General features: G+C 49.5%; 3 protein-coding genes and 1 non-coding gene across 4 annotated transcripts; all 4 read left to right on the plus strand.

Annotated features, from left to right (window-relative positions):
• The first annotated feature begins 799 nt into the window (after positions 1-799).
• LOC127753597 (small nucleolar RNA Z247) lies at positions 800-938 on the plus strand. Its single transcript, XR_008012652.1, has one exon. It is a non-coding gene; the product is annotated as a small nucleolar RNA Z247 (small nucleolar RNA).
• A 2,229-nt stretch (positions 939-3,167) lies between these two features.
• Positions 3,168-4,838, plus strand: LOC127785898 (uncharacterized mitochondrial protein AtMg00810-like). Its single transcript, XM_052313247.1, has 2 exons — positions 3,168-3,222; positions 3,543-4,838. The coding sequence occupies exons 1-2, from the start codon at positions 3,168-3,170 to the stop codon at positions 4,667-4,669; spliced, it is 1,182 nt and encodes a 393-aa protein (XP_052169207.1). The 3' UTR covers positions 4,670-4,838.
• Positions 4,839-5,645: 807 nt separating this feature from the next.
• LOC127753164 (ras-related protein RABF1-like) lies at positions 5,646-9,103 on the plus strand. The gene is made up of 8 exons (XM_052278635.1): positions 5,646-5,844; positions 7,048-7,121; positions 7,246-7,329; positions 7,443-7,537; positions 7,726-7,831; positions 8,508-8,597; positions 8,711-8,797; positions 8,951-9,103. Exons 1-8 carry the CDS (start codon positions 5,667-5,669, stop codon positions 8,987-8,989), a joined length of 753 nt encoding a protein of 250 aa, XP_052134595.1. The 5' UTR covers positions 5,646-5,666; the 3' UTR covers positions 8,990-9,103.
• A 330-nt stretch (positions 9,104-9,433) lies between these two features.
• On the plus strand, positions 9,434-15,482 carry LOC127753166 (L-type lectin-domain containing receptor kinase SIT2-like). Its single transcript, XM_052278636.1, has 2 exons — positions 9,434-12,111; positions 13,653-15,482. Exons 1-2 carry the CDS (start codon positions 10,100-10,102, stop codon positions 15,367-15,369), a joined length of 3,729 nt encoding a protein of 1,242 aa, XP_052134596.1. The 5' UTR covers positions 9,434-10,099; the 3' UTR covers positions 15,370-15,482.
• The last annotated feature ends 960 nt before the right edge of the window (positions 15,483-16,442 follow it).

Consider the following 16,442-nt stretch of genomic DNA (forward strand, 5'->3'; position numbering starts at 1 on the left):
GAGCTAGCCTGCTTGCCTTAGCTTAGATATGGCGCCTTCTTGCCCAGGGTGTGTGCTTGTTGTTGTGCTGCTGGATGATGTCGGTGTTGAAATATAGATAAGTTTAGTTATCCTGTTTCTGTTGTTATCTCTTTATCCTTATCTCTTGTAACCATATGTTGTTATCCCTTTGTAATCGCCACGGTAGAGGTTGTTTCTACCCTATTTAACACGTACCGCGACCCAGCGTGAGGGAATCGCGTTCCATCTAGTTTTCCTATATGGTATCAGAGCCCTCTCCCTCCAGATCAATCTAGCTCATCTCGCCATGGCGACGTCGTCCTTGGCGGCTCCCTCTCTCCATGGTCAGGCGGTGACTGAGAAGCTGACCAAGGCCAACCATGTTCTTTGGAAGGCGCAAGTTCTCGCCACCCTGCGAGGAGCGCAGATGGCGGGGTTCCTGGATCGCTCGATCCAACCACCACCAGCAATAATCATCCTTGCCACGAAGGACAAGGACGGGAAGGAGGCCACCGAGAAGGTGGAAAATCCGGCGCTTCTCCAATGGCAGGCACAAGAACAGCAAGTTCTCAGCTACTTGCTGACATCTCTGTCAAGGGACATCCTCGCTCAGGTGGCAACCTTCACCAACGCAACAGACGTTTGGGATGCCATCGAGGAGATCTTCAACTCGCAGTCCCGTGCGCGTATCATCAACACGCACATGGCTCTGTCATCTACTGTGAAAGGTAACCGTAGTATTGCCGAGTATGTTGGAAAGATGAAAGGGCTTGCAGACGAGATGGCATCTGCTGGAAAAGCCCTTGATGATGATGATCTGATCTCCCATATCCTTGCTGGTTTGGATTTTGATTATAATCCTGTTGTGTCCTCGATTACGGGACGCACCGAGTTTGTTTCCTTTGGTGAAGTCTATGCGCAGCTGCTGAGTTTCGAGCAGCGTCTTGATCTCCTTCAAGGAGGCTCTCAGTCCTCCGCCAATGCTGTGTCGCGAGGAGGGCGCGGCGGCGGCGGCAGAAGCGGCGGATGCAATGGAGATGCCAACCGCGGTGGCCGCGGTGGTTTCGGCCGCGGCGGTGGCAAAGGTGACGGTGGCTCCTTCAGCAACAACAATCGTCCGACATGCCAACTCTGCGGCAAGATCGGCCACACCGTGCACAAGTGCTGGAAGAGGTTTGATGCCTCTTTCACTTGGGAAGACAAGAGTGCCAATGTCGCAGCCTTGTCCTACGAGGTTGACACAAACTGGTACATCGACTCAGGCGCCACCGACCACATTACCAGTGAACTTGACAAGCTGACGGTGAAGGACAAATATGCCGGCAACGATCAAGTGCACACGGCAAGCGGCTCAGGTATGGACATTAACCATGTTGGTCGCACCATTATTCACACTCCCACTCGCAAGCTTTATTTGAATAATGTTCTTCATGTTCCTGATACAAAGAAAAATCTAATTTCTGCCTATCGCTTGATGCTTGACAACCATGCCTTCATTGAACTTCATCCTTCCTTCTTTTTGATCAAGGATCAGGCAACGAAGATGCCGCTGCTCCGCGGCAGATGTAGAGCCGGCCTATGCCCACTTCTATCATCTATGCTTCACATAAACAAGCTTAGCAAGTCCTTGGCGCTTTCAAGGTTTCCCCGACGTTGTGGCATAGTCGGCTTGGCCACCCGTCGTCAGCTATCGTTGATCGAGTCCTTAGCTCAAATAAATTACCCGTGTCTTCTGAGAGTACTCAGAATCAAGTTTGTAATGCTTGTCAGCAGGGTAAAAGTCATCAATTACCTTTTCCTAAGTCTGTTAGTGTGTCTAAAGCTCCTTTAGAGCTAGTTTTTTCGGATGTTTGGGGACTAGCTCCCTCCTCTGTGGGCAATAAGAACTACTATGTAAGTTTCATTGATGATTTTAGTAAGTTTACATGGGTCTATTTGCTCAAACACAAGTCTGAAGTTTTCTCCAAATTTCGTGAATTTCAGACCCTTGTTGAACATTCATTTAATACTAAAATCAAAGCTATGCAAACTGATTGGGGTGGTGAATATCAAAGACTCAATAGCTTCTTTTCTCAGATTGGCATAGCACATCTTGTCTCCTGCCCACACACACACCAACAGAATGGCTCAGCTGAACGGAAACACCGGCATATCGTTGAAATAGGCCTAGCTCTCCTATCCCATGCCTCAATGCCCCTCAAGTTTTGGGATGAAGCCTTTGTTACAGCTGCCTATCTCATTAACCGGGTTCCTAGCTGGGTAATCAACTTTGAGACACCTTTAGAACGTCTCTTTGGCATCAAACCTGATTACTCTGCCCTTCGTACCTTTGGTTGCGCTTGCTGGCCGAACCTTCGTCCTTATCAAGCTCATAAGCTATCCTTTCGATCTAAACAGTGTGTTTTCCTTGGATATAGCCTCCTTCATAAAGGGTTTAAATGCTTGGATGTTGCTTCCGGTCGGGTTTATATCTCTCGCGATGTTGTGTTTGATGAAACTGTGTATCTATTCGCTACTCTTCATCCGAATGCTGGCGCTAGGCTTCGTACTGAACTCCTCCTTCTTCCCGATAGTTTCTCTCCTACCACTCAATCTGATCATGGGGTGAAATAGTGCACCAACCGCTGGTTAATTGTCCTCCTAATTTTTCTGATCAAATTGGTGAGAATTCTTCAAGAACAGGAGTTGCTCAGATTGGTGGTTCAGCTACTGGAAGCAGCGAAGCAGAAACCAGGTCGCCGGGTAGCGCCAGCAGAGAAGAAAGCGTTTCACCGGAGGAAACGCATGATTTTATGCATGGTCCTGTGCAGTCTCAGTTTTCTATTGGTGCAGCTGGCGCAGGAAATGATGATGGTTCACCAGTGCAACGTGACGTGTCAGCAGAGCTGCAGTCAGACAGTGATGCTGCACCAATCTCTTCATCACCTAGTACTAGTGCACCGAGTGGTGGAGCAGTGCATGGCACACATGCTGACCAAGTCACGTCGCCATCGTCAGCAGCGTCAGAGCAGTCTGAACAGGAGCAGCAGACAACACAGGCAAGTGATCAGACGAGACCAGTCACGAGACTACAGAAAGGTATTTCTAAACCCAAGCGGTATACAGATGGGACTATTAGGTATGGATGTCTTACTACTACTGGTGAGCCAGAAAATCTCCGAGAGGCTATGGCAAATAGTAATTGGAGGCTTGCCATGGAACTAGAATACTCTGCTCTTATGAGTAATAAAACTTGGCATCTAGTTCCACTAACCCAAGATAAAAATATAATAGATAGCAAGTGGGTGTATAAGATTAAAAGAAAAGCTGATGGGTCAATAGACAGGTATAAGGCTAGATTAGTTGCAAAAGGGTTCAAGCAGAGGTATGGTATTGATTATGAGGACACTTTTAGTCTAGTTGTTAAAGCTGCAACGATTCGCCTAATTCTGTCTATTGTAGTCTCAAAAGGTTGGAGTTTGAGACAACTTGATGTTCAAAATGCCTTTCTGCATAGATATTTAGAAGAGGAAGTATATATGAGACAACCCCCAGGTTTTGAGAAAAAGGCCAGCCTAATTATTTGTGTAAGTTAGACAAAGCCTTGTATGGATTGAAACAGGCACCAAGGGCATGGTACTCTCGCTTAAGTACGGAATTGCAAGAACTTGGATTTATTTCTTCAAAGGCTGACACCTCCTTGTTCTTTTATAACAAGGGTGGTTGCACTATATTTATTCTTGTGTATGTTGATGATATCATTGTTGCCAGTTCTTCTTCAGAAGTTGTTGCAGCCTTACTTAAGGACTTGGAGAAAAATTTTGCATTGAAAGATCTTGGAGATCTACACTACTTTCTTGGAATTGAGGTCAAGAAAGTGACTCAGGGACTTGTGCTATCACAAGCCAGGTACGCTTCTGATATTCTCAAGAGAGCTGGAATGTCTATTTGCAAACCAGCTAGTACACCTTTATCTACTACTGAAAAATTGTCTATTGAAGATGGAGATTTCTTGGGACAAAATGATGCTAGTCATTATAGAAGCATTGTAGGGGCTTTGCAGTATCTCACTCTGACTAGACCAGACTTATCATTCTCGGTAAACAAGGTCTGTCAATTTCTACATAGTCCTACTACAGTGCATTGGTCAGCAGTAAAACGAATTTTAAGGTATATAAAAGGGACTGTGGAATTTGGACTTAGATTTGGTAAGTATGATTCTATGCTTATTAGTGCTTTTTCTGATGCTGACTGGGCTGGTTGTTCTGATGATAGAAGATCTACAGGAGGTTTTGCAGTTTTCTTGGGTCCTAACTTAATTTCTTGGAGTGCTAGAAAACAGGCTACGGTTTCTAGATCTAGTATTGAAGCAGAGTATAAGGCCTTAGCTAATGCTACGGCTGAAGTTACGTGGGTAAGGAAAATTTTGGATGAATTGAGAATTGCAAGACCTTCGGTAGCACAATTGTGGTGTGATAATTTGGGAGCTACTTATTTATCAGCTAATCCAGTCTTTCATGCAAGGACAAAGCACATTGAGATTGATTATCATTTTGTGAGAGAGCAAGTTGCGAAGAAGCTACTTGATATACGATTTATATCTACAACAGATCAGCTAGCTGATGGTTTCACTAAATCCCTGCCGGCGCCGAGTTTAGCACAGTATAGACACAATCTCAACTTGGGCTAAGTTGTGATTGAGGTGGGGTGTTGAAATATAGATAAGTTTAGTTATCCTGTTTCTGTTGTTATCTCTTTATCCTTATCTCTTGTAACCATATGTTGTTATCCCTTTGTAATCGCCACGGTAGAGGCTGTTTCTACCCTATTTAATACGTACCGCGACCCAGCGTGAGGGAATCGCGTTCCATCTAGTTTTCCTATAGTCGGCATGGATGGCGTCGTTGCCCTTGCGCGGCCCGCCGGCGAAGGAGAAGAGCCAGGGCCGCGCCGCTGCGCGCACCCGGCGCTGCCACGCGGCCACGGCGGCGGCGGTCTCCAGGTGGAAGTAGGTCGGGTAAGGGACGACGGGGTTGTTCCGATTCCATGGGCTCGCCTCGACGAGGATCGCTGTTATGTTTTGGACGGCGGGGTAGGTGAGCAGCTTGCTGCCCCACTCCCAGCCTTCGTTGCGGTGTCGCCGGAAGTCCCAGGTGGTGCGGCCGGCGACGAAGAAATGGTCGCGGCCTCCCATGGCGTGCCACTCCGGCGGTCCGGCCGCCGCGTCAGCCACCCGCCGAGGTCATCGAAGAGCGTGTCCTTCACCGACGCGTTCCGGTGGAAGAGGTACCTCCCGAGGCCCACATTATATTTGTGTGTATGAAAAATGGGTCCCGCTCATATTTCTTTACTTTTATACACATAAGCACCACGTCAGCTCCACATGGAACAGAGACCAAGTCAATGCCACCACGTATACGCCACGTCAGCAAAACCACCCTCCAAAACCGCTGAGGGAGTCAAATTGCACCGGTTTTAATAGTTTGTGGGTCGAAATACCCGGTATTGTGGTCCAGGGATATGATTCAGATTCGACCACTAATTAAGGGAGTCAATGTGAACTTATTCCTTTCTTTCCCTTTTTTTTTTTTTGGAAAATACAGTATGCGAATACGCCTACAAGTATACAAAAGTAGTAGACGACTAGACCTCTCTTGCCATTGCAAGCCTTACACGTGACCCTGCGCATGCTGCGTGTCCCCGAGCAGCTGTCGCACAGAAGCAGTTGCAACCTGCGAGCGGAAACCCACCTCCACCCCGTCGCCGGCCTGCCGCCGCCGCCGCCGCCGCTTGCCCACCTCCGCCTTACTCGGCCTCCGGCGCCTCCTGACCCCCCGGCCATGGGTTGCTCTTCGTCTCTGCCAGGTCGTCGCTCCTCCCCCACCAACGGATGAAAATAGTTTTTTTTTTCTTTCACTTTCTTGTTTTGCTTGCCTACTTGGACCTTGGATCTTTCCTTCTGCTTCCGGCGATGCTGCTGCTTGTGGGTACTACTGTCAGCTCTGAAAGCTCTGAAGAGGCAGTAGGATTGACTGTGTTGACTGTTAGAATTAGTGGATGGAGAGGTTGGGTCAACGCTGGTTTGGTTTTGGGTGTAAAATCTTGGCCGTGGCATTGTCCAGCGGTAAAATTTCCTGATTGATGGTGTTTTGATCCGCAGTACATGTGGTCCTGGGTTTCCTTTCTTGATTTGTGATTTTGTTCCGTAGCACCAGAGGGGCTGTGAATTTGTGATCATGGAGGTTGGTGGAGCTTGTAATGGGGAAAGTTTGGTTTTTTAGGTTGGTCACCTACTAGTACTCGGCTTGCATGCAATTTTTCACGATAACATTGTAGGGAGGTTCTCGCGTGCTAGATGTGAATCTTCTGCAAAGGTGCAGGAAATTAGAATGCAAGGGATATGGACAGAATGGTTTTCATTCGGCTGTATTTATTTGTTGAGTACTATCAATGTGGAACTTGGTTTCATCCATCAAAATCGGTGTGTTGTTTCTTGCTTTTTTGACAGACCACATTCCACTTACTGCTTTTAAGTAAAATAAGGAAGAAAAAACATCTTGATTTCATGAAGCGGAACTTTCTTTGTTGAAAACTGTCCAAAAGAGATCCTAACTTCTGATGTGCTGACAAAAAAGCATTTAATGATTAACACAGCTACAAGTAGGATATGTTGTTTAACTAAATATACGCTATAACAGGATTATGGGGAAGAAGAATAGTGTGAACAAGGATGCTTTGCTATATTTCTTTCACATGTCAGCCACATGTAAGATGTAACATAATTCTAGTAAGCTGAAGTGTTATGGAGAAGCCTTAAAAACATGTAACCCCTATTTTCATCGTGTGGCTCTGCTAAATCAAACCTGATATGGACATGCTAAATTACTATTCCTTGTTGGGTGTAGTGTTGTAATATTTCACATTAATTCTTCCAGCTTTCCAGCTTATTTTATTCTCTGTTCAGTTACTCTATGTTCCTTCAGAACTCAAATCAGTTTGGCACTTTCTGGGGAGCAAACACATTTATGTATCACATATTGATGCATCCATTGTTTTTTTTTTCTACAGCTAATAATGCTGGAGGGGTAGGTACTATCAGCAACGAGAATTCTGGTACTGATCCGAAGAACTTGCGAGTGAAGGTTTGGACTTACTCACTAGTGTCTTCATAATTCTTTTAATATTTCTCATCTCCATTGTTGACATTAAGTTGAATTGGAATGAAAAGGTTCATGCCCTTCGTTTTTATTTTACCCTATTCTGTAGTTGGTATTGCTTGGAGATTCAGGTGTTGGGAAAAGTTGCATTGTTCTTCGCTTTGTCCGTGGTCAGTTTGACCCCACTTCAAAGGTGAAACAGACACTTGATTATTTTTTACAGGTTTCCTGTACAGAGGACACACCATTTGATTCTCCCTATAATATGGCTTATTCTATTCTGTTTGTTTTATTAAATGAATTTAGGTGACTGTTGGTGCATCATTTTTGTCACAAACATTGGCGTTGGAGGATTCCACAACAGTAAAGTTTGAAATATGGGATACTGCTGGTCAGGAGAGGTGCATAAATATTAGAAGCTTTGATTAACTATTTTCCCAAGTGCATCCTTGCATTAATTCTGTACTATGGAATTTCTGTACCATCTTTTGCTTCACATATGTCTTCGTCACCCTTGATTTACATTGTTTGCAAGCATATGTGTTGCTATTCGTTACCAAAGAAGTCACGAGAACTGGTTAATTTTCAGGTATGCTGCATTGGCACCTCTTTACTACCGGGGAGCTGGTGCCGCAATTGTTGTGTATGACATAACAAGTTCAGAATCATTTAACAAGGCACAATACTGGGTGAAGGTATAACATTTTTTCCTATCTGCTCTGTTGTACTTATCGATTGTGTCTGCGTGATCTGTTCTAAATGCATGAATGAACAAGTTGAATGAATTTGCTCAAAGCTTTTGTAATCTACATTTATACAATTTGTGGTTCGATTTGTATCGCTGCTTCTAACTCTGTATTTTACCATGGGAAAATACAGAGTATTTTGGAACACTCTATTAGATTTTAATCCTGGTATAATTGGAGAACTCATTTTAGTGTCCATTATTATATTTGTGTGCCCTTCTATAACCCTTCTCTCTAGGGTTGTGTTTAGTATGTGTGCACTTTGTAAACAAATAGATGTATGTTGACCATGGTCTACATTTGACTTCGATAAATCATGTAAGTTCTGCAAGCAGCATCATGGCAAATGCAAAGGCTAACTGTTGCTACTTTAATCATGCATTCAAGAGCATTTTTTATAGATAATGGATATCAATCCAACCTCTACATCCCTCATACTACATAGCCAAAGAGCTTTTATCTTTTTAGATAATGGAAATGGTTTACATTCCCATTCTACAGCTTTTATTATTCAGTATCAACTGTGGGTTTTTTTCCTATGAACAAAAGTCTATGATGATTCCCACCCCTTTTTTTTGTATGTGGAAAATGCAACTTCTTCACAATTTGCCTTTTACATTTTCAGGAACTTCAGAAACACGGTAGTCCAGATATGATCATGGCTTTGGTTGGAAATAAGGCTGATCTACATGACAATCGTAGTGTATCCTCTCAGGTGTGCATATATATATTTCTGAAAGAATATGTTGCACTTTTAATGGAGATATTAGATGCCGAAGCTACTATAAAGAGATTTTTAACTGTATCCTTTGGTTCTTATCTCTGAAGGATGCACAAGAGTATGCAGAGAGGAACACTATGTTTTTCATCGAGACATCAGCGAAAACGGCTGATAACATAAACCAACTATTCGAGGTATGCATCAGGAGTATCTCCGAGTCAGTTGGCTTGAACAGAAACTGGAGCATGACAGTAGAAACCATGATTAACTTTTCTTGCGTTCAATTCTTGAGCTGTTCTCTAAGGTAAATTTAGGAATCATCTTAACAGATTGTACTATCATGGCAGGAAATTGCGAAGAGGTTGCCCAGGCCAACACCATCCTGAATTCCTGATTGGTAACTGACCCAGGAAACAGGCTGGCAACTGTGTATTGTACAACAGCAGTAAAAGCTCTGTATGCACATTGTTTGGAAATGCAACAACTGTCATGTAAAGCAACTACTTTGCTCCTTGCTGCTTCTGTTTCCAGCTTGGTCAAGTGAGCTCAGTGTTTTGCTCAGCACAAGCTGATAGGCTATACGCATGGCCACATGGTCATTAGCAGTTGCATTATGCTGCAGGAATTTAACCGTTTCCTGTGAAAATCTTGTGAAATTCCTGCGTTCAAAACAGAGCCTTTATTTCCAGTGCCAAATTGGTTCTTTTACATCTGAAAAATTCTGAAACCTACGGTGTGTTTAACAGTGAGGAGGATGCTCAATTAGCAGCTGATCATGGCCTTTCCATCTGATCAATGCACTTGTAGCATCATTTCCTGATTCAGCCTTGACTTGACTCAGCCTGGACTATACTAGTACACAGGTTCCCGAATTCCGACGCTGCCCATGTGCAATTAAACTCCATTCTGCAGAACGAATCGTATGGACTAGGACATCTGATGGCCAGCCTAATAATCAAACCGGGAATTTTCGCTTGTCCTTCCTGGCTTTGGATTTTTCTCTCTGCCAATTAGTGGTGACTCAGTTGACCTGTTGCCTAGCTCCAGCAGTATTATTCTAGAAACAAAGATTTGGGAGTTCAGACATGTAACATGTTTTGTTAAAATAAATAAATAAATAAATAAAAGAGGTGGGTTAGACGTCACACACACATCTAACATTTGACTTGCTATTGAAAAATGAGAAGAGAAACAGAGAAAATGTTTCTCTTTTATGTGATGATAAGATAGAGAAACAGAGAAAATGTTTCTCTTTGTATGTGATGATAAGATAGGAAGACATCAAGAGATGGCCAGGTGTTAGATCTTAGATGCATTTCTACCTAAAAGATCAAGAAATGGCCTAAGTGTTAGAATATTGCTTGCTTAACCAAACGCCTATTAGAATATTGCTTGCTTAACCCAACACCTAATAATCAGAAACTATAGCTGACAATCCCCTCTACCTACCTAGTAGAATTCAGCTTTCCTCTGCATTTTCTGCAGGTTTGCCATTGATGATTGATGATCCATCCATGCATCTCAAGCCTCACTCCATCGTCTCCTTCCTTGTGCTGTTGCTACTCTTCCACGTGGCGGCGGCCGGTGGTGATGGCGATCAGTTCAGGTACGACGGCTTCGCCGGCGCGGCGCTCGACCTCGACGGCATGGCCGTGGTGGAGCCGGACGGCAAGCTCATGCTGACGAACGTCACGTCCCAGATGAAGGGCCACGCGTTCCACCCGGCGCCGCTCCGGTTCCACCACCCGCCGCCGGCGAACGGCACCGCCGCCGCGGCGAGGTCGTTCTCGACCGCCTTCGTGTTCGCCATCGCCGCCGACTACGTCACGGTGAGCGGCAACGGTCTCGCCTTCTTCGTCGCGCCGAGCAAGAACATGTCCACGGCGTCGCCGAGCCAGTTCTTGGGCCTCTTCAACAGCGAGAACAACGGCAACGCCAGCAACCGCGTCTTCGCCGTCGAGCTCGACACCATCCTCAACCCAGAGTTCCGGGACATCAACAGCAACCACGTCGGCGTCGACGTGAACGGCCTGGTGTCCGTCGCCGCCGAGCCCGCCGGCTACTACGACGACGCCACCGGCGGCGCGTTCAAGAACCTGACGCTCTTCAGCGGCGCCGCCATGAAGGTCTGGGTGGACTACGACGGCCGCGCCGCGGTGGTGAACGTGACGCTGGCGCCCGTCGAGGTGGCCAAGCCGAGGAGGCCCCTCATCTCCGTCGCCGTCGACCTCTCGCCGGTGGTGAACGGCACGGCGTACGTCGGGCTCTCGTCGTCGACGGGGCCGTTCCACACGCGCCATTACGTGCTCGGCTGGAGCTTCGCCATGGACGGGCCCGCGCCGCCGCTCGACTACGCGAAGCTCCCCAAGATGCCGGTCGTGAGCGTCAAGAGGCGGTCCAAGGCGCTCGACGTCGTCATTCCGGTGGCCGCGCCGCTCCTCGCGCTCGCCGTGGTCGCCGGCGTCTCCTTCCTCGTGTGGCGGCGGCTCCGGTACGCCGAGCTCCGGGAGGACTGGGAGGTGGAGTTCGGCCCGCACCGGTTCGCGTACAAGGACCTGTTCGTCGCCACCGCCGGCTTCGACGGCAAGCGGCTGCTCGGCGTCGGCGGGTTCGGCCGCGTGTACCGGGGCGTGCTCCCGGCGTCCGGGACGGAGGTCGCCGTGAAGATCGTGTCGCACGACGCGAAGCAAGGGATGAGGCAGTTCGTCGCCGAGGTCGTCAGCATCGGCCGGCTCCGCCACCGCAACGTCGTGCCGCTGCTCGGCTACTGCCGCCGGCGAGGCGAGCTCCTGCTGGTGTACGACTACATGCCCAACGGCAGCCTGGACCGGTGGCTGCACGACCACGGCGCGCCGCCGCTCGGCTGGGCGCAGCGGCTGCACGCCGTCCGCGGCGTCGCCGCCGGCTTGCTCTACCTCCACGAGGACTGGGAGCAGGTGGTCGTCCACCGCGACGTCAAGGCGAGCAACGTGCTCCTCGACGGCGAGATGAACGCGCGGCTCGGCGACTTCGGGCTGGCGAGGCTGTACGACCGCGGCGCCGACCCGCAGACGACGCGGGTGGTGGGCACCATGGGCTACCTCGCGCCGGAGCTCGCGCACACGCGGCGGGTCACGCCGGCGACCGACGTGTTCGCGTTCGGGTCGTTCGTCCTGGAGGTGGCGTGCGGGCGGCGGCCGATCGAGCGCGGCGGCGCCATGACCGCCGCCGCCGACGAGGACGGCCAGCTCGTGCTCGCCGACTGGGTGCTCGACCGGTGGCATAAGGGCGACATCGCCGCCGCGGCGGACGCGCGGCTGTGCGGCGACTACGACGCCAAGGAGGCGGCGCTGGTGCTCAAGCTGGGACTCCTCTGCTCCCACCCGGTGGCCGCTGCGAGGCCGACGATGCGGCAGGTGGTGCACTTCCTCGACGGCGACGCGCCGCTGCCGGAGCCGGAGCCCACGTACCGGAGCTTCACCACGCTGGCCATGATGCAGAACGCCGACGGCTTCGACTCCTGCGCCGTGTCGTACCCGTCCACGGCGACGAGCATCGACGGCGCGTCCTCCGTCCTCTCCGGCGGACGGTGATGGATCGAACACCAATACTAACTGACCCTCCTTAGAAACAGTCAAGTTACAAACATTTTGGAACCTAGAAATTTCATTTCATCATTTGTAAACTTTCAAAACATGTACATTCAAACACATTCTAATCAGTATGTTTCTGACGCAAAATTGTCTCTGAAAATCACATGAGGTTGTGAACAATTTTGCACGATTTTGTTTGAAATTCCGCGTATCAAGCGATCACTTAGAATTTTTCTCTGAAATCACATGAGACTGTAAACAATCTTGCATAATTTTGTTCGGAACTCCTCATAACGAACCATCACTTACAAAATTTCTCTGATACAACATGAGATTGTGAACAATTCCGCGCATTTTTTTGGTTCGAAATTCCTTTGCTAAGCAAATGTGGATTTTAGATCCAGTGCTACACACAGCAAGTGAAGTAAATGCACTCTCACATCTCAAATTCAGTGGCATGGGTAGTCTCTGGATCCCAGTAATGGTTGCGGAGAACTGTTTAATCATTAATAAGGCATTTGGGTCAACAATGCTGGTCATGGTCCAATCAATCCACCACTCCATTATTTTGCGTAATTTTTTTTCCCCTGTCCCAACATTGCAATGCTGCCAATGCAATTTGCAGCTATCCCATGTCCTATTGTTGTATGTTTTGCCCTAAAAAGAAGGCAAAAAATACAGTTGTTTCTCCCGTTCTTGTTCACGGTCAACTCATCGTGGCCCACAACCGCGCTGTTTTTATTGACCATTTTTTGTGGGTTTTAGCGAGTACAACATCACATCAAGCGTCTTAGATTAGTGGTTAGTCCGTTCAGAAATCAGACTTGAGAATAAAAAAACGTCACATCATTTAATCGTCTTAAGATTAGTGGCCAGCCATCCCATCCGGATTTCGAATTTAAAATTTAACGAAATTTGGTGGAGACAGAGCTGGTGAAATACTACAAACTTTTCCAGCTGCAAACCGGACGCGTCTCTGGGTGACACAAATCACAGCAGGTCGCGGTCATGGCGGCCTCTCCTTTTCTTCCTCCTTTTTCTTGTACTCGCAACCTCTCTCGCGTTGCGTGTTGGTTGATGTCTTGATGACTCCGCCGCGGGACAAATGGCGAGGGGAAAGTGAGCGCGCGTTCTTCGCCATGGTTTCTTTGCCGTGTCTGGTGGTGCTGCTTCTTGCCGCGGCCGTCGGCGGCGGCGGTGGTGGTGGAGTGGAGTTCGTGTATGATGGGTTCGGTGGCGCGGCGCTGGCGCTCGACGGCATGGCCACCGTGACGCCGGGCGGGCTGCTGCTGCTCACCAACGACACGGACATGAACAAGGGGCACGCGTTCCACCCGGATCCGGTGAGGTTCGTCGGCGGCGGCGGGGGCGGGGGCGGCGGCGTGGTGGCGTCGTTCTCGACCACTTTCGTGTTCGCCATCGTGTCGGAGTTCCTGGACCTGAGCACGAGCGGGTTCGCGTTCCTGGTGGCGCCGAGCAGGGACCTGTCGGCGGCGATGCCGCAGCAGTATCTCGGGATGTTCAACGCCAGCGGCAACGGCGACGCGCGGAACCGGATCTTCGCCGTGGAGTTCGACACGGTGCGCAACCCGGAGTTCGCGGACATCAACAACAACCACGTCGGCGTCGACGTCAACAGCCTCAACTCCTCGGCGGCCGCCACGGCGGGCTACTACGACGACGCCACGGCGGCGTTCCAGAACCTGAGCCTGATAAGCCGGCAGCCGATGCAGGTGTGGGTGGACTACGACGCCGCCGCGGCGGAGGTCACCGTGGCCATGGCCCCGGCGCGGCGGCCGCGGCCCAAGAAGCCGCTCCTCTCCACGGCCGTCAACCTCTCCACCGTCGTCGCCGACGCGGCGTACGTCGGCTTTTCGTCGGCGTCCAGCATCGTGCTGTGCAAGCATTACGTCCTCAGCTGGAGCTTCCGCCTCGGCGGCGGCGGCGCCGCCCCGGCGCTCGACTACGCCAAGCTGCCCAAGCTACCCCGCATTGGGCCCAAGCCTCGGTCCAAGGCGCTCACCGTCGCGCTGCCCATAGTCACCACGGCGATCGTGCTCACCGCCGTCGCCGTCGGCTTCCTCCTCCTCCGCCAGCGGCTCAGGTACGCCGAGCTGCGCGAAGATTGGGAGGTTGAATTTGGGCCGCATCGGTTCTCATTCAAAGATCTTTACGACGCCACCGGCGGGTTCAAGGACAAGCGGCTGCTCGGCGCCGGAGGATTCGGGAGAGTGTACAAGGGCGTGCTACCTCGGTCCCGGACCGAGGTCGCCGTGAAGAGGGTGTCACATGAGTCGAGACAAGGGATGAGGGAGTTCATCGCTGAGGTTGTCAGCATCGGCCGCATTCGACACCGCAACCTCGTGCAATTGCTCGGGTATTGCCGGCGCAAAGGGGAGCTCTTGCTGGTCTACGATTACATGCCAAATGGTAGCCTTGACAAGTACCTGCACGGGTGCGACGAGAAGCCGATCCTCGATTGGGCTCAGAGGATCTACATCATCAAAGGTGTCGCGTCTGGCCTATTGTATATGCACGAGGATTGGGAGCAAGTTGTCATCCATAGGGATATCAAGGCGAGCAATGTGCTTCTTGATAGCGAGATGAATGGACGACTAGGTGACTTTGGACTTGCAAGGTTGTATGACCATGGAGCTGACCCGCAGACCACGCATGTGGTTGGCACCATGGGATACCTGGCGCCGGAGATGGTTCGCTCCGGCAAGGCGACCACTCGCTCCGACGTGTTCGCCTTCGGCGCGTTTCTCCTTGAGGTCACCTGCGGCAGGAGGCCAATAGAGGAGGAGGAGGAGGTCGCCGGCGCCGGCGCTGACGACGACGACCGCTTCGTGCTCGTGGACTGGGTGCTCGGGCACTGGCGCGAGGGCGCCATCACCGACGCGGTGGACGCCAAGCTCGGCGGCGAGTACGACGCCGCGGAGGCGGAGCTGGTGCTGCGGCTGGGGCTGACGTGCCTGCACCCGTCGCCGGCGGCGAGGCCGAGCATGCGGCAGGTGATGCAGTACCTCGACGGCAGCGCGCCGCTGCCGGAGCTGCCGCCGACGTACGTGACGTTCAACATGCTCGCCGCCATGGACACGCACCAGAACGTCTTCGGGGCGTGGTCGGTCCGGCGGTCGTCGGCGATGAGCGTCGCCACCGTGTCTGACATTGGACTCTCCGGCGGCAGATGACGTAGGCCAGGTGTTCGACATTAGGACTCCAGTTGATTAGGATCAACTTCACGTTGGTAGCACTAATTGTAGGCTGTGATTTGACTTTTTAGCTTGCAATTAGCAATTAGCAACAGATGTTATTTGGGGGAGATGGCGTTTGTTTGTTAGATTAGTATGACATTTTGATCTGAACAGTTTCAGGATTCCTTCTGCTTTGATCTCAACAATAATACTAGTACTACATGTTCGACTTGGTCCGAAATGGACAGAAAAAAAAAAGTGGACGAGTCTCGAACGGTCGAAGGTGTGTTTAGTTTCACGCTAAAATTGGAAATTTGACTAAAATTAGAAGTTTGAAGAAAAAAGTTGGAAGTTAATGTGTGTAGGAAAGTTTTGATGTGATGGAAAAGTTGAAAGTTTGAAGAAAAAGTTGGGAACTAAACAAGGCTTCCATCACATCAAAACTTTCCTACACACATAAACTTTCAACTTTTTTCTTTAAACTTCCAATTTTAGCGTGGAACTAAACACAGCCTTATAAACAGAGGTTTTGTACGAACAAAAGATGTGCGGCAAAATGCAAATATTGGATTGGTTTTATTGAGACTCAAGTAGTTTGGGGTAAAAACTAATCCATCCTTTAATATACAGTAGTTATGAGTAGCGCATACGTTTAGAATAGAGAGAACCAATAAAAACACTCTTAACACTTTTTCGAGGGGATAGGAGTTCCTGCAATATACTATACAGAAGAAGAGAGTTTGATCCCGTTTATAAGGAAAATCGGACCCAAAAATATTACAACAGCACGGTTAATTAAAGGAAAACCGGCGAAAACTCTAACATTGACATACTGATCCTAAGAGTAGCAGTCCAACAAGAAGAAAACTCCTAAAACGAAGCCTTCAAGAAGGTTACGTCGATAGAACGGCGACATCGTCCGATCCTAACGAATCTAAGGTTTTCACCTGGAGAATTCCCTTGAAGTGGCGATGAACGAGAGCTCCAATAGCAATGCCTTTAAGAAGGTAAACAGCGCTCGAGGGCGTCGCTGTTGCTAGCACCGGAAGCGGAGCAAGCCTTTCGTCTCG

The sequence above is a fragment of the Oryza glaberrima genome, chromosome 10 (assembly GCF_000147395.1).
Source record: "Oryza glaberrima chromosome 10, OglaRS2, whole genome shotgun sequence".
NCBI classification, from domain to species: Eukaryota; Viridiplantae; Streptophyta; class Magnoliopsida; order Poales; family Poaceae; genus Oryza; species Oryza glaberrima.